The sequence below is a fragment of the Kogia breviceps genome, chromosome 7 (assembly GCF_026419965.1).
Source record: "Kogia breviceps isolate mKogBre1 chromosome 7, mKogBre1 haplotype 1, whole genome shotgun sequence".
Classification (NCBI taxonomy): Eukaryota; Metazoa; Chordata; class Mammalia; order Artiodactyla; family Physeteridae; genus Kogia; species Kogia breviceps.
In genome coordinates, this window is record NC_081316.1 from 52,405,399 (window position 1) to 52,431,309 (window position 25,911).

At 35.9% G+C, this 25,911-nt stretch overlaps 1 protein-coding gene across 6 annotated transcripts in view; it reads left to right on the forward strand.

Moving 5' to 3' along the window:
* The window catches only part of GRM5 (glutamate metabotropic receptor 5), a 552,365-nt gene that overhangs the window by 9,619 nt on the left and 516,835 nt on the right, over positions 1 to 25,911 (forward strand). For all 6 annotated transcript variants that reach the window (XM_059070417.2, XM_067038305.1, XM_067038303.1 and 3 more), the window contains one exon: positions 7,365 to 8,225. In XM_059070417.2, the coding sequence (XP_058926400.1) occupies positions 7,565 to 8,225 (661 nt within the window). In that variant the 5' untranslated portion in view covers positions 7,365 to 7,564. The remainder of the gene's footprint in view (positions 1 to 7,364; positions 8,226 to 25,911) is intronic.

A 25,911-nucleotide genomic window follows, 5' to 3' on the forward strand; every position in this document is an offset into this window, starting at 1 on the left:
AGTAATTTAAGTGCAACATTGTTTATGATAGTAGTAAAATCTATAAACAATCTAAATATCCAAAAATAGGGAGTAATTAAATAAATTTTTGTGCACTCATATAATTGAATACTATGCAACTGTTAAAAAGAAATAGAAGCTCTAAGTGTGAATCTTGGCTGTGCTACTCACTTGCTTTAGAATCTTAGCCAAACTGTTCTCTCTCTCTGAGTCCCAGATACTTCAAACATAAAATATACATAAAATGATCTATCTTACAGTTTTTTAAAATGATAGTTAAATGACGTTTCATGTGAAACGCTAAGCACCGTTCTAAGCACTAGAACATAGTAAGCTCTCTGTGAATTTTAATTATTTTTATCATTATCCCCATCATCAAAATGAACTAATCTCATAAGGTATTTATAATACATTATATAGAGAAGAATAAAAATGTATTGCAATATAGATTTCATACTAATATTCCATTTAAATAAAAAATCTATGTATTAAAGGTTATATGCTTAGAAAATTGTAGAAGAACAGACACCAAGTTGCAGGATGTGATTAAATCTGGGTTTTGAGATGATATTTTCTCGGTTCTGGTCCTAGACCTGCTAAAAATCATTTATTCTCCATGGGTCTCAGTTAAACTGAATCATCTATAGGACTCTTTCTAGTTCTATGATGCTATTTTCCTTAATATATTGAAAAGCCATGGGGAACACCAAAGGTTTCTCCCTCCTACTTTGTTAGTCTGTACTTCTCTTTTTGATGTCCCCTGTTGCCGGGACCCATTTGAGTTTCAGTATCCATTTTCCAGTTTTCCACAGTGGGGCAGGGGGCACTATCTTCACATCTCAATCAAGTAACTGACCAGAAAGCGAAGTGCAGGCAACTCACTTTACTTATTCGTGCATTCAGCAGGATTTGTTGAATAGTTGTTAATACTAGGTGTTGTGTATGGCACAGATTTAATCTTTAAAGAGTTTGAAGTCTATTGGAAGACAAAACATGTATAAATAGCTATGATATTAGCTTAATAAATAACATAAAAAGTTACGGATGAAAATGCCAATTGCATTTAGAATACAGCACATACTGCAAGGTGAGGGACCTGGGAAGATTTTTATAAAGGGACTATTGAAAAATATTACTTCATTCAATCCTCATTAAAACTCTTTGAGGTAGATACTATTCTCATTCCAGTTAGGCTCCAGAGAAGCTAAGTGACCAAGGGCACACAGCCAACAGATGGCAGTGCCAGGATTCAAACCCGGGTCTAATTGACTCCAAGCCCATGCTCTTAAAAGCTCTGCCTTAAGGCCATGAAACAAGAGCATAGCAAGGCTAAAAAGCAGCGTGCCCAGAACCACTGGGGCAAAGGGGTTCAAGATATATTCAGAATACCTAAAGGAGACCCAAATTTAAGTTAACTAGCAGACTTCCAAGGAGGGGCAGATTGAGAGGAGATAAGACCATCAGAGAGACGGGGGCAGAAATTTAGAAAGTAGATCTCTCAGTACCACATTTAAAAAAATATCACAAATAACAAATAGCTTTGATAGTAGAAATTCAGAAACTTAGAAAACACAGATAAAAGCAAAGAAGAAATTAAAAATTATGCATATTCCCACCACCCAGAGGACATCTCATTAATGTCAGTGTGTATGTTTCCCGACTGTGTGCATACACACACACTCATAATATTTCTTGTGAAAACACAGCCGTATCTAGTTTTATTTTTGCTTTAATAGAACTTGAATACTTCACATTTCATCCCCCTCCCCACCACACATACACTTTACAAGATAAGGTTTCTGTTCAAAAATCTTTTCAGTCTCCTTTGCTGGTTTTTCCTTATCTCTGGGTCTTTGGGAGTTTAAACATTGAAATTCCCCGGGCCTCAGTCTCAGAACTAGTTTTTCTCTTTCCAATTCCTAGTTGATTTCATCCGGTTTTATGTTTTACAAAACAGAACATCTACATACTAATGCCTCCTCCATTTATATCTCCTATGCAGACCTCTCTCCAGAATTTCAACCTCTTAAATCAGATGCTTATTAAATATCTCTTCTTGAATTTCTAACAAATATTAAAAATTGGTGTATCAAAACTGAATTTCGGTTCTCCCCACCCAGATCTGTTCCTCCACAGTTTTCTCCGCCTCAGTCAACATGACACCATCTTTCATTTGCTTAGACTGAAAACAGTGTCCTCATTGATCCTCTTTCCTTCACAGCCCAAATCAGATCAGACAGCAAACCCTTTCACTCTATCTTCAAGATACATTTAGAATTCTACCAGTTTTCACTACCATCTTCCTGATCCAGGCCACTGACATCTCTCTCACCTGAATTATTGCAGTAGTTTCCTAATTGCTTTCTTGGTTCTGCCTTTGTGCCCTTATTCTTGTTGAAAAGTTGGTCATTGTGTATCCCTCCCCTATTGAAAACTCTTCCAGAAAATCACTCTCACACAGTGTTAAAGCCAAAGTCTTTCAAAGTCCAAAAAGACTTTGATCATCATACTAGTTCTCAAATCTCCCTTCTTCCTCTCTCCCCACTTTTACTTCACTGCAGTCACACTGGCCTCCTTGCTGTTTCTCAACACACTAAGCATAAATCTGCCTCAGGGACTTAGCATTTACTTTTTTTTTTTAACCTGGAATGTTCATTTCCTTGTTATTTGCATGACCCATTCTCTTACTTCTTTTAGTTATTTACCCAATTTTACTTTTACAGTTTAAACTTCTTTGGCTACATTATTAAAAATTTTTTCTATATCTCTGATACTTTCTATCTTCCTTGCCTGGCTTATTGTTTCTCTTTAACCCTTATTACTGTATAGCATACAATATTTTACTTCCTTATCTTGTTTATTGTCTGACAAACCACCCTGGATTACAGGCTCCATGAGGGCATGAATTTGTGTCTGCCTTGCCCATAATTGAATCCTCAGGGACTAGAAGAGTGCTTAGTACAGAACAGTTACTTAATAAAGACTTACTGAACAAATGAGTGACGCTGATAGAGCTAGGGTATACTCTGTCGGTCTATTTAGAATTTATGCTGTATTGATTTCTTGTATTTTGGGAGCACGGCAGGATGACTTGTTGTTTAACCTTATAATAATCTGAGTTGTAGCACAATTCTATCAAATTTCTAAGTCATAATTTATTTCAGAATATATTTTCCAGGTATCTGAGCTTCATAGCTAGTATCAATAAAATATAGTCACTGTGTGCATTTAAGGCAGATTATGAAACAATCATTGATTTATAATCTGGCAGGTCATAATCTAGTAGGGGATGCCAGGGCAATAAAAATACATTTGTGCCAGGTAGTCATACACATTTGTACCTTCTGTGTATGAATCATCTCTTTTCCTGAAATGTTCATCACTCTCTATTTTTTAAGCAAACTCCTGTTAGATTCTAGCTCCCTTGGAAGTTCAAACTGTGTTTGGGTGGCCCCTCTCACTTTTCATGGACTTTGGAAATACCTCTCTTGACAGAAGGGGTGGTAAGGTGACAAAAGATGATAATAAGAGTATGTTATGGAGTCACTAGGCATAGACATGAATTCTAGCTCCATCATTCCATGATTGGCTTGTTTTGAAGTTATTAAAACCATTACATCATTAGGAAAATAGAGAGAATAAAATAATACCTACATCTCAGGGTTGTTATAAGGATTATCGACACACACATATCACACATACAGACATACCCACATACAGACGCAGATACACAATGCACATAGAATATAATATCTTCTGGGGGAATGAGAAGCATGAAAGCCTTGCATATGTCTGCAACTACAAAGTGCCCAGGACATTCTCTTTTGACATCTCTGACATCACGTGTTCTTGCTTTCTCTCCTTACTTTCTGAGCTGCCTCTGTTTCCTTAGCTGGCTTTCCCACAGCCTTACCTCTCTGTGGGGCTTACTTTTCAGCACCACCTTTTCTTTCTTTATACTTGCTCTCTAGGTAATTTTATTCATTTCAAAGGGTTTGTATATTGGTGACCCTCAGTTTACATCTTTAAGCCAAAAAACTCCTCTCGGTCCATGCTTACATATCTTCCTTCCTCTTTGACAGCTATACCTGGATGCTTCCAAAGCAACTCAAATTTAACATGTTCAAAGAAAATCATTGTTTTCCCCTGAGCCCATCTGTTTCTGTTCCAGTCAATTCTATCCCTTTTAATGATACCAGAATATACTAGTTTCTTAGACTCAAAACCTAGGAGTAGACACTGATTCCCCTCTACCTTACCCACATCCAGTTCGTCAGCAAGTCCAGTTGATTCTACTTGCAAAAGATATCTGACTGTGTCCACTTCTCTCCATATCCACTGTCACCAATCATAGCCAAGCCACTGTCATCTCTTACCTAGAGTATTATAAGAGTCTCAGATTTCTCAAGTCCATTATGCAGAACAATGAGCAGCTAGGAGAATCTTTTCTAAGATTGGATTGTGCCAGTCATTTGTTTACACTTCCTCAGTGGCTTTCTGTTGCACTTAAGCTCCAAATTCCTTAAGAGCCTACAAGATCCTACATGGTCTGGCCCTTCCATATCTTTCCAACCTCATTTTGTACCATAATTGCACTCATTATTTCTGCTCTAGCCACACTTTTCACATGACTGACTTCATTCTTCATTTTATTGTTCTTTGCATTCATCAGGTTCCAGTTCAAGTCATCTTTTAGAGTGGGGGTCCCCAACCCCTGGGCCTTGGACTGGTACCAGACCGTCCTGTTAGGAACCAGGTCTCACAGCAAGAGGTGAGCGGCGAGCAAGTGCAACTTCACTGCCGCTCCCCATTGCTCTCCATTGTTCGCGTTACCGCCTGAATCATCATACCCTCCCCTTCCCCCCCACTTCCGTGGAAAAATTGTCTTCCAGGAAACCGATGCCTGGTACCAAAAAGGCTGGGGACTGCTGTTTTAGAGTACTGATTTGTAAGCCCCATGAGTATAGGGAGCAGGTACACCCTGTTTTCTCTTGAATATTTGATTCCCAGGAGAGAGTCATAGCATAGGCAGGCCATAAATATATGCTTAATGAGTTAGTGAATAAACACCTGGCATATGATGGGTGCTCAATGAAAGATAATGATGGTAATTATCAATGTACATCACTGTACTTCTTTGTTATATTGGTCTCTCCCACTCTGTAGTTAATAGATATTTGTTGAATGAGTTAAGTAATTAATTTAGCCTATCATAGGAAGTTACATATATGTGTGTGTGTGTATGTGTGTGTATCTATATATATTCTCAATACATGGGGCTTGCTGGAAATGACTCTAACAAATAAAATGCATGAGATCTATATTTTAGGTTCATCAGTTTGATGGGCCACTTCTAGTCTCTCATGTCGCTTTGATGCTCTTACATAATAAAAATGAGTCCTGTTTTGTTACTGGAGTTTCTTACTAACATTCTGGATTTAATGAAAAATTGTGATTCCTTTTACTTCAGATTTTTTTTTTTTGTCTGAAGTAGAATTCACACGACCATGATAATAAGCATTGGTTCCCGAGTCTTTGGTCTAAGTAAAGTGAAGGGAAAGCTTGAGAATATTCAGATAATTTCCCAATGAGAAAATTAATATGTCTTTGTTTCCTTCCCCCTTGTCTACAATGCCAACTTCCATACCAAAGCTGATTTTTCCCCTAAATATTGCTAAAAATCTAGTTATTCTGGAGCATGTAGCTATTTGATGAGGGTGTGTGTGTGTGTGTGTGTGTGTGTGTGTGTGTGTGTGCACGTTTTAGTGTTTGGCACTGTACAGAGGGAGCATTTCTCTGTTGCCATTGGAAACAGTGGAAGAAAATGGTGAAAATGAGGGTGAGAGTGATTAGAAATGTGATTCAGGTTATATTCATTATGTGTCTGGACTAGAATTTTTGCAGATCTGATGAGTTTTGAAAACCATTGATATTCTTGAAGAAACATCATAATTGCATAAATTCCTGAAGCAACATCACCTGTCTTTGCAAGGTGATGCTTAGGGAGTCACTTTAAAACAATTTGAGATCTTTGGCTGGCAGAGCTGATAACTTACAAAATAAGTCTCTTAAACAATCCTTTAAATAACCCAGATCACTAATTTGTCAGTTCTCTTTTACAAATCATGCTAGAATTTGCTGTAGGCAACCTGGGACAAAATTTTCTTCTTCCCCAGGAGCTTAAACAGAAATAGATGACTATATTCATAGCTATACTAAGTTTCTACTTGTAAGTATAGTTCCAAATATGCATAGCTCCAGCCCTTTGAATCTTCATGATGTGGAAATTTTTCCTGGATCAGGGGTAAAGGACTGATTACTGTCAATTTTATTACAAGACTCTGTAATTACTTTGAAGACTCTGGGGAACTGAGTGTGTTGCCAGAGAATATTCTGTCCTCACCACCTAGCCACAGAAGGCCCTTGGAAATTTAATAACAGAAAAAAGTCATGTCTTGAATATATATAGCCGTTTTCAATATACAAAACATTTGCATAGTTGGTATCTTATATTGATTCCCATAAGGGCAGCCTAGCACATATGATCCCCATTTTTCAGATGACAAAATTCTGGTACTGAGAGGTAAAACAATTTAGTAATAGTTCTTTGTAGCAGAACTTGAATTTGAACCTGAATATTCTTTTCTGCAAAAATTGGTACCATTGCACTATGCCTTTGTATTTGGGGGCATTTTACTTTGTAATCTTCCAACCCTCTTCTATCCTATAGTTCATTTAATGTGAAAATACTGATCTGACCTCATTTGTCATTGGTCTATATTGTATGGAAACTAAGCTCAATACTTGTTGGGAAGGTTATTCAACTTGCTTTACATTGCATTTGAAGATGGGGTTTGTAGGCTTTTTTTAAAGTAACTTTATTTTTTAATTGCATAATCAGTACATGCTTAATGCCGAAAATTTGGAAGGACACAAAGAGCATTTCTAAAGCAAGCAAACAAAAATACCGTCATTATTATTGGGATCACCAATGTCTAATATTTGGGGGTTTTTTGAAGATTTTTGTTCGTGGCATACTTCTTTTAGGTGCTTTCCCTCACCTTCGTGTCAGAGTACAGTTGGGCCTCCCACACATGAGATTTGGTTTTGTGTACTCCAGATGAACAAATGAAAAAAATATTAACCTAAGCCAGGTAGGATCAAGAAGCTGTATCCGCTGTTTTTATCAAATCACAGAATCACAACGGAGACAGGCAAAGAAGAGTCAGAAAGATTTTTGGATTCTTTTTTTCAAGTTCTCTACATCAGAAAGACCTCTCTTTCTCTATTAGTGTAGACTGTTCGAGCTTCCCAAACCGGTTGCACTTAGGTTGTTAAATCCCCATTCTATTTTCTCCCCCCAGGTTTTGAAGATCATGGTCACATGGATGCATCTAACTAAATGGTCCCTGGGGACATGGTGGTCCTTTAGAGAGCACATCTAAACCACTGGCGGTTGTTTGGTTTGCCGCTCACCATAGGACATCACTGGATTCTATCTCTCAGAACTCTCCTAAATTTTCCCCACCATGCTGTCTTTATTAGCTTGAACTCCTTTCCTAAAATGGCCCTTCTGTTGATCCTGTCAGTCCTGCTTTTGAAAGAAGATGTCCGTGGGAGCGCACAGTCCAGCGAGAGGAGGGTGGTGGCTCACATGCCTGGTGACATCATTATCGGGGCTCTCTTTTCTGTCCACCACCAGCCCACTGTGGACAAAGTTCATGAGCGGAAGTGTGGGGCAGTTCGTGAACAGTATGGCATTCAGAGGGTGGAGGCCATGCTGCACACCCTGGAAAGGATCAACTCAGACCCCACGCTCTTGCCCAACATCACCCTGGGCTGCGAGATCAGGGACTCCTGCTGGCATTCGGCCGTGGCCCTAGAGCAGAGCATTGAGTTTATAAGGGATTCCCTCATTTCTTCAGAAGAAGAAGAAGGCTTGGTACGCTGTGTAGATGGCTCTTCCTCTTCCTTCCGCTCCAAGAAGCCCATAGTAGGGGTCATCGGGCCTGGCTCCAGTTCTGTGGCCATTCAGGTCCAGAACTTGCTCCAGCTTTTCAACATACCTCAAATTGCTTACTCGGCAACAAGCATGGATCTGAGCGACAAAACTCTGTTCAAGTACTTCATGAGGGTCGTGCCTTCAGATGCCCAGCAGGCACGGGCCATGGTGGACATAGTGAAGAGGTACAACTGGACCTATGTGTCAGCGGTGCACACAGAAGGTAAGTTTTCTTTACATCAAGTATGTCTTGTGGACCTGATAGCTTCCCAGTTAAACTTTCAAGGTTTGGAGGGCTAAAATTGTCCTAATTATTTGAGATCTTTTGAGTGGCTCAGTTATACCAGTTATATAAGAAGGGACGGGATGGCAGATGCCTAGAGCAACATAGATATAAGCTAATATTAGTGATTATGTGACCATCAGTTGACAAAATGGATACTTTTTTTTGGTTTACGTATTACATTATTTGTACATCTTCTGTAATGATAATAGGGATTCTTAAGATTTCTAGATCTTCTTTGAACTCCTTACATTTTAACACTGTAAGGTTGCTCTGAGTACCTGAGAGTTTCTGATAGGTAAACGGAGGTGCACATAAATACACATAAGGCCTGAAGGCAGCCAGTTCTGGCCCAGGTATGTTGTAATAGAAAATTACCAGTTTAGTCTTACAACTATTTTTCAATAGAGTGTATAGTTAAATCTGAAATGGAGATGTGTATGAATTAGTTCTATCCTTGTATAGGACATTCTCAGGAAGTATAAGTTTTAATAATTCAGCATTAGTTTGCTTTGAAATTTATTGCTTCTTTATGTGGAAATCATAGTGAGGAAGGAAAATATGACTGAGGTTCTATACCAGATAATAATAGTATTAGCCCTTATTATCGTTGATGGTGCTTTTCAAATGCGTTTGTATACATTATTTGTTAGTTCTCAACCAACGCTCTTTGGGATAGGTTTGATTTGACCTACAGAGGTTAAGATACCCAAATCGTGAGGCTTACTCATTATGTAACACTCTTTCTAGGACAGCATACTGCCTATGCTAAACCCTACAGTATACCAAAGAAGGTACACAAGACTTTGTATAGCTCATTAGATCATTGTTAGGATTAGTTGAGATTTTTACTTTTTTAAAAAAATCAATTTATTTTTTTCTGTTTTTAAAATTTTTTATTCCTTAAAATAAAATCAAATAATAATATATTAATATCATTTAATCTCTTGTGTAAGTATATTTCATCCAATATAGCCAATATGGACACATTGATACATTATACAAAGTCATTTCAGTTGGATCAATTGACCTGAGAATAACATTGAAAGTTAATTTTAGTTATCAACTACTGAGGCACTATGAAAAGGGTTTTTTCATATATATATTCTATAAAGATATTTATTGATAGTACTCAAACAAACAAACCTATGAGATAGATTACATTTTGATCCCCACTTTACAAATGAGGGAACTGAAGCATAGAAAATGTAAACCACATGCCTAATGTCAAGAATTAAGTGAAAGAGCTGAGATTCGAATGTTTGTGAGGTTCAAATCTCAGTTGAAATTTTAAAATTCTGCAATAATACTGTCAGTGTGTTCCAAACAATCTACTCTTGTAAATGTGGGATTGAGTTATTGGGAAATTAATGAAATGACCAGAGTAAGACTAGTTCAGAGATTGGGAGCCTGTCACCAACTAGATATAGCAAACTTTTCATTATCAAGTGACATAACATGGATTTCACTGTATGGCCACTCTTAACAATACTCAGAGCTGCACAAACATAAAATGGCCTTCTATACTGGATTGAGACTTCTATGCCTCTGGAAATTTTCATACATAAGTTTATAGTTTACGTACAAAGATGTTGATATATAGAGATTTTGATCAATGGATAGGTCATTGGACTAGGAGACCTTTGATTTTTTTTCCTAATACTGAGATTTTTCTTATAAAACCACTATTTCATTTGATTCTCACAACAAGCAGTGATCTAGATAATCCATATATTTTATTCTATTTTTAAAATACGAATGTTTTAAGAGTTTATATAGTTCATCCAATAACTACCTGATAGCAACTTCAGAGGCAGGAGGAGGGCTCATAGCTAATAACTGCTAATTCAGTGCCCTATTATAATTCAGCAGAATCCAATAGAATCACACCCAGAGGATATATATTTATGCAGCACATATTTATTAAGTCAAAATATACAAAAGGCTCTAATAGTCCTGTGAAGGACAGCCCTATGTTTTATATATTACAACCCTCAGTGGGCATGCAGTCTGGCAAAGGAGATGGAACATGCACTAATGCTTCTATAACCATAATTCAAGAGGACACGGAGTTACAAATGTTTCTCAAGTAAATTGAAGGAGAAAAAAATCACATCCTGTTCTATGGTGATGGAGGCCATAGTGGAAGTCTGAGAGAAGGAAATGAATTTGACAGTGGAATTTTAATAGGAAGAATACTGACAACTGGTGAAAATTAAGAAGGCATGGGTTTCCAGTAAAGGGCATGAGGAAATATGAGAAGGTGAGATAGTAAAAAAAATATGTTTGCAAGAGATCAAGGATGAAGCTATGTTTGGTTTACCTCAGATCAATCATAAATTTCATTAGGAACTTCCATCTAGCTTCAGAAGAGTAGGCCTTGGTCAGTCTGTAGGAGATGCTAATCCAAGATTGTGTTCAAAGAGAAACTCATCATCATGACCTTTGACTCTTAACTAATTTAATCTGTTTTTTTCAACCTAATTATATTGCTGTACTGAGTGATACAATAAAATAAATTATAATGCATCCATAAAGTATATTATTAGGTAGCTATTAAAATGAATGAGACGCTCTATAGGTAATGAGATCATAATGATCTCCAAGATCATTTTAAGTGAAAAAAACAAAGCACAGTTCTATGTAAATGGTATGTCATATGTATAAAATGGAGTTTGTAAAAATCATTTGATTGAATATTCATGGAATTGTTCTCAGAGAAGAGCAAAACTGATAACAGTTGCTCTCTGGGTAGGAATTCTAAGGAGTTAAGGAATAGGGTGGAATGGAAGAGACTTTCTTATATATAATTTCTACATGCAAACATTTGAAGTTGTATATTACAAACATAGACTACCTATTGCAACATAATAATTAAAAGAAAATATTCTATTTGTGGGCAAAAAATGTCAATAAAAACTTATTGCCAAATTCAGGCAAATTAAATTATTTTTTCAAAAGTAGACCAATAGAAATTTTGTTGACAAATTTGGGCAAAATATTTGGAAGATACCACCAGAATTTAGGAGAGAACAAACTTTGAATACAAACATTGAAGACTGGAAGAACTGCTTTTTGGTTTACTGTTTTATGTGGTTTAATCAAGAGGTATTTATATTGCTTGAATCCTCAGCAAGTAAGTGGCTAGTGAGGTTACGTGGTATTATGTCTTAAAATTTATCGGCATAGGAGCAGTGGAGTAGGAAGTTTTACAAGGTAAAATTTACCTCCAGGATCAGAAAAGTGCTTGAGTAACAAGATACAGCTCTGCTGGGTACTGTGGAAGTCCTCAAGGTGATGCCTGGGTTTCTGTTGTCTGGCCCTTCAGGAAGCCCCCTGCGGGACTTCCCATGAAATGACAATACCAGTTCTTACTTGAGCCTCTTTCCATGGCTGGATTGGGACAGTTCTCTTTAGCCCTAGATCACCCAACCTCAGCATCTCATACTTAGGCCCATGTCTGTATAATTACCTTTTTTTCACTCAGTTGATATTCTTCTCTCTTGAAGAGTGTGGCAATTTCCAAATGCTTTCACCCAGGCATTGAGGTCTATAAAAAGACATTGTCTTAATTTCAACAAAGCTCTTTGTTCCCCCACGTTGCCCATTTACTTTATACCTAAACGTGCGGCACTCTGTCTCTCAGTCCTCTTGGCAGCTAACACAAGATGTTCCTTTGAGAACGTGTGTGGCGTCGCAGAATTTCAGAGGAGAGCACAAGCGCAGGAGCCTTGGGTTTCAACTTCAAGGTTAATCTCCTCCACTTGCATTTCCTTGCTTATGGCTACAGGACTGTCTATTTACGGTGGCTTGTTCTATTATGCACACTTATTGTCTAGGCCTTCAAGGCAAGGAGATTAAATGTATGAAAACAAAAAGAGAAAAAAAAATACAAACCACTCTAGCTCTGCAGCTGTGAAAGGAGCATGCAGTAACTGAGAAGAAAAAAAATTGTATTCTTTGTAAAGGAGACAGTCCAGTTGCCACTGTCTCTCTGCTCTAAGAGAATTTAAGGGGTCCTTTGCCTTCATACATTGGGAAACCTTGGTACATGTGCCCATGATAGTACAGAGTCTATGGTGCTTGCCTGTTTAGGGGTGTGGGAGATCCTTTGCTTTGGCTCTGATGATTTCCACCGATGACCCCTTTGCTTTGTAACTTAATAGTTCCCTTCCACTCTCATGCAGCACTAGCCATGTGACTGCTTTGGTCAATAGAATTTGGTGGAAATGAAGACTTTTTTCCTAGTCTGTCTGTCTTAGAACCCTGTCATCACCTTGTGAAGGATGAGTGCTGCCAGGTTTTCCAGATGAGGCCGTCTTAGACCACTTGACCTCAACTATGTGAGAGCACCCAGTGAAGAGCCACACAGTTGCCTTCCTGACCCACAGTCAATTTCAATCATATAATATATCCTAACTGAAACTATAAACATTACCTACCTAACCATAAATTCATGTGCAATAATAAATACCTTCAAGGTAGAGTCCAGTATAAGCATTTTCATCCCAATGACTAAACATGACCCCCCCCTCCCAAATAGGATACTACGGCAATGTTTAAACTTCAAAATCAAAACAAAATAAATGTATTAACATGCATTAATATTTTTGAGATTTCAATGGAATAATTGCTGTGGGCAAGAAAGAACATTTAAAATGCTTCACCCATACTTCTGGTTCAGAGCTAGAGGTTTGATAACTTCCTTAAAGTTTGGATGCTTTAAGTAGTCAGACACTTGCATATATTCCATTATTACATGCTTCCCCTTGATATAGCTCAGTTTCATTGAGGAAAGTAATTACAAATTGCCACACACCATACATACTGTACTTTATGGGTGACTTACAGGATTTTCACACTTCACAGTTTTCGCTGACTTTAGTTGAAACTCCACCGTACCTGCCCAGGGCCTGTCAGAGTGCCTAGCACACAATAGGTGCTCAAAGACTATTTGGTGAATGAGTGTAATTGTGTTAAAGTAGTATCCAGCTCACACTTAATGAATATCTAGAATGTGGACAAATAGAAGGCATTTGTAAGTTTTCACAGTTTTGCTTCTTTATAAAAATGAGGTGCCAAAATGCCTCCCTTGATTAATTGTAAAATGCTATTCACACCCAACTCCCTTTTTTCTTTGCACTGGTTCTTGAATTTGTTACTTCCATCTAATGATAAAGGAATGCTAAGTTTTTCTAGCCAAAAAAACATCTCAGGGCTTTCCTGGTGGCGTAGTGGTTGAGAGTCCGCCTGCCGATGCAGGGGATACGGGTTCGTGCCCCGGTCCGGGAAGATCCCACACGCCGCGGAGCGGCTGGGCCCGTGAGCCATGGCCACTGAGCCTGTGCGTCCGGAGCCTGTGCTCCACAACGGGAGAGGCCACAACAGTGAGAGGCCCGTGTAACGAAAAGAAAAAAAGAAAAAAAAGAAAACATCTCAGTGATGCTCTGGGGGAAAAATGTACCAACCAGTAAGTGGTACTGGTAATGTGACATCATTAAAACATTGTCTAACTTTCAGGTTATGATACGGCTTTTCCATCAATTATTTTAAAAGTTGATAATCCAGCTTTGGTTGAAAGACCTTGAATGTGATTCATAGTCTATGTGTTTAGTTTACCTTCTAAAAAGTGGGAACACACTTTTTCCATCACACCTTTTCTATTAACTGTGATTATATCAAGATAAAAATTTAGTTTGGAAAGATGAGAAACGTCAGTATGGGCCCTACTGAGTACTTTTTAAGGGGATTTAATTTTGTTTCTTCAGGGGTTGAATAGTGTTGAGAGTTGAGATGACTTTTCAGATGGTCATGATGATAATTCAGACACAAAAACTACTGTTAGCTCTATAGAATGTTTACACTGTGTTAACAGTGTGAAGTGTCTTAGGTAAGCATTTAATAACCCCTTTATCTTACATTTGAGGAAACAGTAGGGACAAGTAATTTGGCCTTACTTGTACATGATTGTTAACAAAGTTGGGTCTCACAACTCAAGATTCCTGTCCAAAATTTTGTTTCCACGTTCAGTGAAAGAATTGCCTCTCTTTGGAGGTAGTGAGTTAAATTCTTGGTAACTCCTGTGCACAAGGCTGGAATACATAACCACATGGAGGGGATCTGGAAAAATGAACTGAAACCACAGTTGGGAGATGAGGGAGTTGGATGATTTGTCCTTTTGGTAACTCCCTTTCTTGACAACCAAATATTGTTTAATTGAGATTCTATTATTCTTTGTGTTAAAACATGGTCATTTATACTATATGTCATTAATTTTCTACTTGATTCATTTATCCCATAACACAGTCTGATAAAGTTACCATTTTTTAAGTTAGAGAATAGGTATGGAAAGAGAAAGTGATTTTTTTCACATAATACTGTAGCTACTTAGTGACAGAGCAAAAGTTGAACCCAAGGCCAACTCTTTTTAATTAAGTCCAAACTCCCTCCCTGTATACTGGGGTAGTTGTGGCTTCAAGGAAAAGTAGAATGCACATCTATTGATTCTCTTCCCTCCATAGGAAATAAGAAGACACTATTCGTTTCCCTTCTGAGAAAATCTTTTGAGCATATTTCATGTGTCTTTTTATCTGGCTTTGAAAGCAACACCATTCCTTGTTCCCATGGAAGGATTTAATTACAGTACAAAGAAAATAAATTAAGGAGGAGGCATGTGGCAACAAGTTAACCTCACAGAAGACCTTTTTGTGAGCCTGATGATAAATACAGACTGTAGGTTGTTTCTATTCTCATCTCCATTGCAGACGCCACAATCCGTCCTTCAGATGCTAATTATGGGAGGAAGCCGTATGGTACGAAGTTTTTAAGAGCAGGAAGACATATTGTTAAATGCTGTAGCCTTATGTATAAAAAACTTCTTTGGAATTCATCAGAACTAGGAGTTATAAAATCTTATCTTGGCACATTTGCAAATACTCCAGAAAGACTTCTCAATTTAACCAAATGTTGAATTGGGGATACTTTTTGGCAAGAGATGTGATAGTCAGATATGTTTATCTTAGGGAACTTTAAAACCAGAGATCGTGCCCCAGTGATGCATTTTATGCATCATTTTTCACACATACACAAAGGATTTTTTAAAAAGAGAGAATATCTAGTCAGTGTTGTTTCAAAAAGTACATCACAACCCATGAATTAATTGTGAAACCAACTTGGTGGCCTGAGACCAGCAGTTAGTATACAGTAGAATAAAATAGGATAGAGTAGAATATAAATATCAGTATATTACGTGATAGTAAGAGTAGATATTGCTCTGTAAATTTTTATTTTAGTTGCACATAGCCATATGTGTACTATGGTTACCATTTATAGTGTTTTTCTTACTATGTCTTACAGCTAAAAAAAGCTTAAAAGCAACTTACTCTACTTTTCTCTTTAACATTGCTAATTTTTTTATTTGCTAGAGAAATGCAAGTCACATACAAAGGTTTATTCTTCTGTGACAATGTCATTTGGTTTGTCTCTCCTAGATGGGTGGATCTTAAGCCTTATTATTAAGAACAAGCAAGAATTCCAAAGTATCCATGGTGGGAAGTGGTAGAGACTTTGAGCAAAATAAAAATAATTCATATATGGTTAATGATAAATGGCATAAGCATCAATATAGGACAGTGTCGAGGATACTAGTACAGGAGGTTGAAGGCAAGTTCCCAGTCCTAGTTTTTACCAGAGATCAAGACAAGCATAGGAACATTTTATTTTTTGAGTATCCCAATCCAGTATATTAAGAAATAAATGCCAAAAGGTATTATATAATTTGGGTATTAAAAGTTTATATATAACACATCTAACCCTCTCCAACACATGCATACACATAAACACATAAAATACAATGTGATGTAGTTACACTATTTATAAGGTGATTCCTTGCTTATATAGAATAAGTCATGATGCACCATGTGATGTGGTGTGTAATAAAGCACAAGTTTAAACATATAAAGTGACAGTCTTATTTCAGTTTTCTGAGTTTCCAATGATTATATGTCTTTTCATTTGATAATATAGTCAAGTCTAAATTTAAGGTCTCTTTAAAACATGAAGATCAGGCCAAATACCATTAGTAAAATAAAGTGAGGTAAGATGTGAGACAGCGCTTTTAGAAGTAAAAGTTGTTTCATGAAATAGGCAAGCTACAGTGGAGTCATGACCTTAAATTCAGTTTGTTGCAAAGACATGGACATCTCAGGGATTTAGTTTCTTAACCCTTTGGAATCACTTTAAGCAGTAGTATGAACACAGGCAGGTTTGAATGAAAATCCTGATTAATATTCTTGCTAGTTAGAGGGACTTTGCACAAGTAAGTTAATTTAATTTCATCATTATTAAACTGAGATAATAATACCTGCCCCATAAGACGGTTGTGAAAAGTAAATACAAAGCAGTTATTGTTAAGTTTGGCACAGAGAGTTCAATAAGTACCTTCTAAATTAGCCTGCCAAGGACTTGCCTTGCCTTATCTTGGACATGAAGAAAAACCCATCAATAATGTTTCAGTTTGGCTTTGCTTAGTTAAAATTGATTATTGAATGAAATGCAAAATTAGCCAGGAAAGTGACCAGTAAATGTAGTGAGTTTTAGATTCTTCCCAAGTTTCCTTTTGGAAATTGAGTCTGTAATCATATATTACAACATAGGATGCTTAGTGCTTTGGAACAATTATAACTACATCCTACCACCTCTCCTCCAATTGCTGAGATGCATTATGGTGTAGTAAAATGAACAAGGTCTGGAAAGTCCCAGAGCTGCTAGACTGTTAAGACCATAATCTTCAGTGTGTGTGGGGAGGGGAAGGGGGCATGGAAACAGGAGGTTGAAGATGGAAAATTAATGCTGTACTTTAAGCACTTCTGAATTGTCACTTTTATAAAAAGCATGAATATCTTTTGTAGTAAAAAAATAATTTTGCCCAATGGTTATATAACTTCTTTGTAAATTTCAAATTGGACATGCTCCAGCCCCTTCACTAGTCAGTAACTGCAACTTTGTTAATGAAAGCTAAGTTGTAGCACATTGAGGTATGCCATAGGCTTGAGTTTAAAGACAAAAGGATATGATATGGACCTTGGAAATAAAACAGACTATATTTAATAGCTATACTAGTTTGAAAACAAAACTGATGCTCTCTTACACATCATTATAGCTCAGATATAACAATGAGAGTAATAATAACTTATTCATCAATTATTTAATGTGTTATCAGAAATTATCTGTTTTTTATAATCTATGAAGTGGTATCAAGATATAGATGTTTATGCTATCATTAGTATATTATTATTAGTCTTATCTGAAAGTCAGCCCTACCCATAGCTATGATGAAAAGTAGATAGAATATAAATAGAGTAAAAAGGGTATGTCTTTGTTCCTTTTCTCAAGGACTCTAAAAACATAAGTATTTGTGTCTTTGACAATTTCTTCATAAACCTTCTTCATATTTCTTTGGTTATATAACTTCTTTTCCAAAGTTCTATATCTGCTTTTCACCAGATGTGGGTTAGGATTTCAAGCCTTCATTCTCCTTTATGAGAGTAGAGAGCCATTTATTATTAAGGAAAATTGTATTATTGCATTGTCATATGGTGGCTTTTTATCCCTTAGAGAAGCTGGAGAAATATATAAGTGAGACATATTGAAGTATCGTGTTAGTTTAATTTCAATTTCATGGAATTTGAAAATATTTAAATTAAAAATGAATCTGATAATATGTTTTATTGAAGTAAATTGAGAAAAGAGAGGAAAAACTATATCAAGACACTGAAAAAAATTAAGCTATCTGGCTATATTATTTGTAATCAAATTTAATTTGATTGTTTTCAGTTACCAAGTTAGTATACTCATCCCTTATTACATGAGTATAATTAATTCTCACTTTTTATTCAGAGTGAGAATATAAACAATAATTAATTTTCCTTACATTTAATGTTGAAACTTTAGGTTTTATTAAAAAATATATGCTGAAGAATCAAGCTGGCAATATTAATTACATAAATTTGTATTTATATATAATTGATAACAGTAAACTGTTATTGATAACTAATAAAGTGGGAAAATTCCAAATTATTTGGCAGTTTGGAAGTACTTTCATTTGCTGAATTGCATGAAATTATAAAAATAATTGAAAACTGGTAGCAAAATTTTTGATGATTTGAGAGAAAATTTTACACAAAATATATTATAAATTTTTGACAAAGTGCAATATGTTTCAATACAACTATGTAGTATATAAAAGCATACCTAATAGAGCTTGAGGTCCATGTGAAGCTACAACAAGTAAATTAATTTACTCATTAGTTTAAACATATTTATTGGGAATATGTTATGTGCTAGATTCTGTTGTACACACTATGAAAAAAGTAAGATGGAAGCACTTGTCAGCACATGGCTTTTCTCAGATGCATACCAAGCCCTGGTCTCATACTAATATAAAATGTACCTTTATAGAAAGAATTGGGTTATGTGTAAGCAGAAACCCATAAAGTGACACTTGTATGGCAAGGGATGAGTGTATTAAGCAACTAGATTGAAAGAAAGAAGTCTTTTTTTTTTTTTTTTTTTTTTTGCGTACGCAGGCCTCTCACTGCTGTGGCCTCTCCCATTGTGGAGCACAGGCTCCAGACGCACAGGCTCAGCGGCCATGGCTCACGGGCCCAGCCGTTCCGCGGCATTTGGGATCTTCCCGGACCGGGGCACGAACCCGTGTCCCCCGCATCGGCAGGCGGACTCTCAACCACTGCGCCACCAGGGAAGCCCGAAAGAAGTCTTTATTAAGTGTAATTTGGAAAATTATAGAGAGTTTAAAGACTTTTTTTTCTCAAAACAATCTCCACTTACCAGTCCTTACCAAATAATACAAGTGAGATATGTGCTCCTAGAAGCAGGATATTTACATGACTAAGGTGAATAGGGATGGATATCTCTGTTGGAAGAAAAAAAAAACAAGAAAAAGAAAAAAGCAGTGTGTCATCCTTTTGTTTAACACAATATGATTTTATACTTGCCTTGTGCTTAATATTCTGGAATTGAGGGGAGCCATGTGAAGCATCACAGGTGACCTAGTTATACTTTTGTTTATACTGTTTAATGCCCCCTGGTCTAGTATGAAGTTTTTGTTCCATTCAAGATAGGAAGCCTGATTTAGGTGCCAATAAAATATTTTTTTTATGAAAAGGAAAGATTTTAATCTCGCTCACTAATGGATATAGCAGGCAACCACAAACAATAAATTATAAAATACATTGTCACAAGTAATTAAGACATTCTCTGGCTTGTTTAACAAAATTGAGATAATTCCTGTTTTTGAATTTTAGACTTCTGAAAATTACCTAATTATTTATGTGGAACCCTAGGAAAACTTAAACACTTTTTCCTCCCTTTTAATCATACTACATTTTTCTTGGTACAAACTTAACATTCTTTGATTGAAATTATTCATAATCTCAAACCTATCTCTGATTTTGGTGTTACTTGGTATCTGCTTCTTTCTTGAAATTCTCAAAGCTCTCCCTCTTCTCTGAGTCTTTTCTGAGTCTTAAACTCTTCTAAAATGTTTCAAGTTCTTTTGAGTAATCAGTAGAATTAATGATTGTACTGAATTGGTTTCACTTACTTGAAAAATGCCTTCCTTGAAGGAGGCTGTGTTACTTTATGACTATAGGGAATAATGATTTGGGTTTACTTGTCAGGAAATTTCTCTCCTAGCCTCAAAGTCTATCACGTGCCTTTGTTTTACCTTCACTCTGTCAGAAGACAGCAAATTATTGCATTAGAAGGTTTAAAGAGGTTGGGGAGAGTGTAACACTTGTTCCATCAGTAGAAAGAAAGAATATCATTTAGAAACATGAAGAAGAAAAATAAGCTGTCAAGTTTTTAATATACAATAAAGTGGCCATGAATATACTTTCAGAAGTTGTACAAATTTCTGATGAAAGGCAACTGAAATAAGACTTACCCATTCCTGAAGAAGAGCAGAAACTCATGCTGAAGTGACTGAATTTGAATATGGAAAACTTGACTTTTGATCCAGGTAGCGCATCAAAGTATTGGTTTTGAGATCAGTGGAAAGAGCATTAATCTTGGAATTATTCCAGAGACCATATTTGATTTCCCACTTTGGGATGACCTTGGGTGGTTCATTGAACCTTTCTGAATACACGGATCCTCATTTACAAGATGTCAGAAGGCTATATCTGCACTTTCTGTACTCATGTTTTGTTATGATGGTCAATTGAATAATCAGTTAATGTACTTTGTTAATCTAAAGCTGCCTGATATATTAATTAATTAAATATAAAATGAACACTCACCATGTGCCAAGATCTGTATGCTCGAACTATGCTTTTACAAAATATTGAGTACAGTACTGTGAAAATTAGATGCTAATCAAAGAGTTCATTAATGATATTTTCACCACGATAAAAACAGTAACAATAACAGTTCAAAAAATCTTGGCTATTGTTATTTTGTGTTCTTTTTTCAATGGCAGTTTTTGAAAAGAGAAACTCAGGTTTTAGAAATTTAAATAACTCGTCTAAGGTCTCAGAGCTTCTCATGCCAGGACACCAATTGGAAAGTAAGCTTAATATTCAGAGAATTTTTATTTTAAAGACACTCAGTTTTACAAGCACCTGTCTTTTCATTATAATTGAAAGCTTTATTTATTGATTGATTTTAAGGGCTTAGACTCTGTGGTTAAAGGGACCAAAATTTGAGCAAGTTACTTAACCTCTGTAAATCACAGCTTCATCAGTTGTTCAATGATTGCCGATATTGATGGTGATAATGATGGTAGAGAACAGTTGCAGGGCATTCACCAGGTGTCCAGGCACTTTTTTGAGTATTTGTACATACATGGATTCATTTGATACATCAATCTTATGAGGTAGTACCATTATTATCTCAGTTATATAGATGAGGAAACTGAGTCACAGAAAATGAGAATAATGGTTGACCGACATCAACTATCTATTGTGCAAATTATATGAGCCTTTTAAAATATATAAAACACTTATTTATGATGTGTAGTTCATAGTATGCAGTCAGTAAATATCATCTGTTAATACTAATTTGCTTATTATAATTATGATTTTTTTTGGCCTAATGATTGGTTCATATGTAACTCCTTGGGTTACATTTGCACTTTGAAGTGTCTAAAAACAACCTAAATGATACTAAGTGAAAATAAGGAGGGCACAAATGATATATTTAAAAACATACATTATTTCCAAATACAAAAGTAATACATAGATATTATTTAACATTTGGAAAAGAAACAAATAATTTTAAAGATCAGTAATAATGCAACAGAAATAAAACATTTTTATTTCTTTTTATCTTGCTTATGCACAATGTTAATAACTAGTTATAACCAATTTTAAAGCTAGTTATACATAATTTTGTATTTTTTGTTCACATGTTTAAACTTAGCATTGCAAAGAGAACATTTTCCCATATTTTCCATGTCCTTTATGAACATTATTAACCATGGCTATCTAATATCCTTTTTTCCACAAATTACAGATTTGGGGGCCCTTAGACTGTTATTATTTTTTACATTATAAAAAGCATATAAATGAACATTTTATGTGGTATTTACCTTTGTGTTAAAAAAAATTTTCTTAGCTAAATTAACAACAACTACAAAGACCACAAATAAGAAGGAAGATTAAATTCCTGTATTAACTTGAAAGGGTATGAACAATTTTTAAGATTCAATATTTATGACTCTTTAAATGTATAATACAGCAAGAGTATAAATTTTTTAAATAAATAATTGCTGGCATAAAAGTTCAGGTAATATAAGTATATTTAACTAACCACTAGCTTGCTTAGGAAGCAAAACATTGCATTTCTCCCTGACCATGTATAACCCTATCAAAGTTGCATTCAAAATAAAGTTTTTGGTACTGTAAAATAAATTTTGAAGAATTAAATATATAAAGTGTTCATGCACCAAGTGTGAGATTGTTATTAAGCTATCATAGAGACCTTACCTCTATGGTAAGTCATCCTTTAATCTTCCTTCATAAGTCCCACTCTTAACCATACACATACATATTATTAAAACTCCTAGAAGAAAACATAGGCAAAAGACTCTTTGAAATAAATTATAGCAATTTCTTTTGGTTCTGTCTCCTATGGCAAAAGATATAAAAGCAAAAATAAACAAATGAGACCTAATTAAAGTTAAAGGCTTTTGCACAGCAAAGGAAACTATTTACAAAATGAAAAGACAAGCTACTGAATGAGAGAAAATATTTGCAAATGATATGATCAGTAAGGGATTAATATTCAAACTATATAAACAGTTCGTACAACTCAATATCAAATAGACAAACAACCAAATTACAAAAATGGGCAGAAGACTTGAATAAACATTTTTCCAAAGAAGACATTCAGATGGCCAACAGGCTCATAAAAGTTGCTCAACGTTGCTAATCGTCAGAAAAATGTGAATTGAAACCACAACTAGATATCACCTCACACCTGTCAGAGTGCTATCATCAAAATGAACACATATAATAAATGTTGATGGGGATATGGAAAAAAGGGAACCCTTGTACATTGTTGGTGGAAATGTAAACTGGTGCAGCCACTGTGGAAAAAGGTATGGAGGTTCCTCAAAAAACTAAAAGTAGGATTACCATAAGATCCAGCAATTCCACTCCTGGGTATATATGCAAAGGAAAGGAAAACAGTAATTGAGAAAGATACATGCACCCCAATGTTCATAGCAGCATTATTTACAATAACCAAGATATGGAAGCAGCCTAAGTGTCTATCAACAGATGAATGAATAAAGAAGATGTGATATATGTATACTCACACACACACAAGGATATTATTCAGCGATAAAAAAGAATGGAATTCTGCCATTTGCAACAACATGGCTGAACCTAGAGAGTATTATACTCATTGAAATAAGTCAGGTAGGGAAAGAGAAATACTGTATGTTATCACTTATATGTAGAAGCTAAAAAAAAAATGATTGTAAATAACAAATCAGAAACAGACCCACAGATATAGAGAACAAACTAGTGGTTACCAGTGGAGAGAGGAAAAGGGAATGGGCAAGACAAGGGCATGGGATTGAGATACAAACTAATATATGTATATATTAGTGCTGTATATATATATGTGTATATATATATATATATATATACACACCCACACACATCCTTGTTGCATATATATATATATATATATATATATATATATATATGCACAGGGAAATACAACCATTGTTTTGTAATAACTCTAAATGGAGCATAATCTATAGAAATATTGAATTACTGTGTTATATACCTGAAAAAAAATCCTTGTAAAATTAGAACTTGGATTCATCTTCAGAAAATGGAATCCCAAATCTCACTCATCTATAAGGCATATTTATTATTGGAAAAGCAGTTTGCATATCTGCATATAATATTCTAAATAAGAACCATCTAGTCATAAGAAAGCTAAGACAAAGGCATAGCTCACATGAAACAAAATATCCCTTTATTAAAAAATGCATGAAAAATTGAATGTTACCTGTCATCAAATGGTATCAGACTCTTAGGAATAAATCACTAATTATTAAGGAAACCTAAGTTTTCTATTAACTTTCCTACTTATTAGAGGTGAGTTAATATATCTAACTTTCTTATATGTCACTAATTCTTTCCACATTGTTTCCTTCTTGTTGTATTTTATTATTCCTCAAAAAATACTCTACTGACAGAATAATCCAAAAATATTTTAGTAGTACTTTTTTTTAAGTAATTTATTTATTTTTTTGGCTGCCTTAGGTCTTTGTTGCTGCACATGGGTTTTCTCTAGTTGCGGCGAGCGGGGGCTACTCTTCGTTGCGGTGCGCGGGCTTCTCATTGTGGTGGCTTCTCTCGTTGAAGAGCATGGGCTCTAGGCATGCGGGCTTCAGTAGTTGCAGCATGCGGGCTCAGTAGTTGTGGCTCATGGGCTCTAGAGTGCAGGCTCAGTAGTTCTGGCACAGTTGCTTCTCAGCATGTGGGATCTTCCCAGACCAGGGCTCGAACCCATGTCCCCTGCATTGGCAGATGGATTCTTAACCACTGCACCACCAGGGAAGTCCTTTAATAGTGCTTTTACCAAATAATTATTAGCTCTCTTTTCCTCATTAACTTCTTCGATTTATTCCTGTTATAAATTCTATAATGTTTTGAACAGAAAAAACTCCATTAGAGATGTATCAGGGCACTTTTTTCTCTTTAACACCTGACATTATGTTGCGTGTTTATTTAACGCCACTAAATACTTTGGGAATTTCATTTTAAACATAATTCTTGAGAAGAATTTGCTCCTATATTTTCATTTTTAAATCTTTCCAGACCCAGTTCAAAACTCACTTCTTCCTTCAACCTTCCTGGAACCCCATTACAGGAAGAGCTCTTCTTCCTCTTGATATACTGAGAGCATTTCATACCACACTAAAAGACCTTATAAGGCACTGTCTTGTATTAGAGTTCTGTTTGCACATATTTCATATCCCTAGCCAGACTAATGAGTGCAACTTTATCTTACTGTGTTTTTTTTAATCTTGCATAGCTCCTGGCTTGTGATGGATCATATTTAAACAGTTGATGAATGGTGATTATGGAGTCAAGGCTCTGTAATACCAGAATGCTTGAATTTTCAGTTAGCCTGTATAGTGTGCTATACAGGAAACCAGCTTTCACAACTATAGAAAGAAAATTCATGAAGTGAGCCGCTATTGGGAGCCAGGCACAAATTCATTTAAAATTTATACTGAATAACTGCTACAAACTAGGCCTCATGTAACATACTGGGGAAAATTACAATATGGCATCTGCCCTTAAGAAACATACAGCCTGTCTTTACCTATAGCTCTCATGTAGCTTTCTGAATACCACTCCATCCATCCATGCCAGGCCACACCCAATCTAATCACTATCTACCACCTAACCTTGTTTTATTTTCTTAAGAACATTTATCATTATCTCAAAATTTCGTGTGGTTTTTGTCGTTGTTCTTTTATTTATTGTCTATCCCTCTACCAACTTCATCAGAGTAGAGACTTTGCCCGGTATATTCACAGCTGTATCCCCAATGCCTAAAAGAGGACCTGGTCCATAATAGCCATTCATTAAATATTTTTGAATGGATGAATGGCTTCCAGGGTGAACAAAATTGTGAGGAAGACATCATAACTCCCATCACAGTTAAGGAAGCTGAGGCTTCAAGAATTTAAATGATGTAGAGCCTAGAATTCAAGTTAAATTGTTTCTGATTCAAAAGCTTATATTCCTTACTCGCACCGTCTGTCTCCACATGATTTTCTCCTTTAGTGTCTGTCTCTCTTTTTTCAAGGGTGCACAGGAATTTGAGCTGTGGTTCTCATTACTGGTTGCCTATGCTTGAAAACTCTCTGCTCAAAATGTTAGAGATCTTTGCAAGTAAGCATTTCTATGAATTAAAGTACTACCTAGGAATGCCACGACCTTGCATAGAATCAGTTCTTCCAGTAGTTTTGGTATATCTGCAGTCCCAGCTTGTGGAAGCTTCCTTGAACTGAATCAAGGAAGCAGAAAGATGGGATTAAGGAATCAGCTATCCAGCATATTGCCAGTCCAGT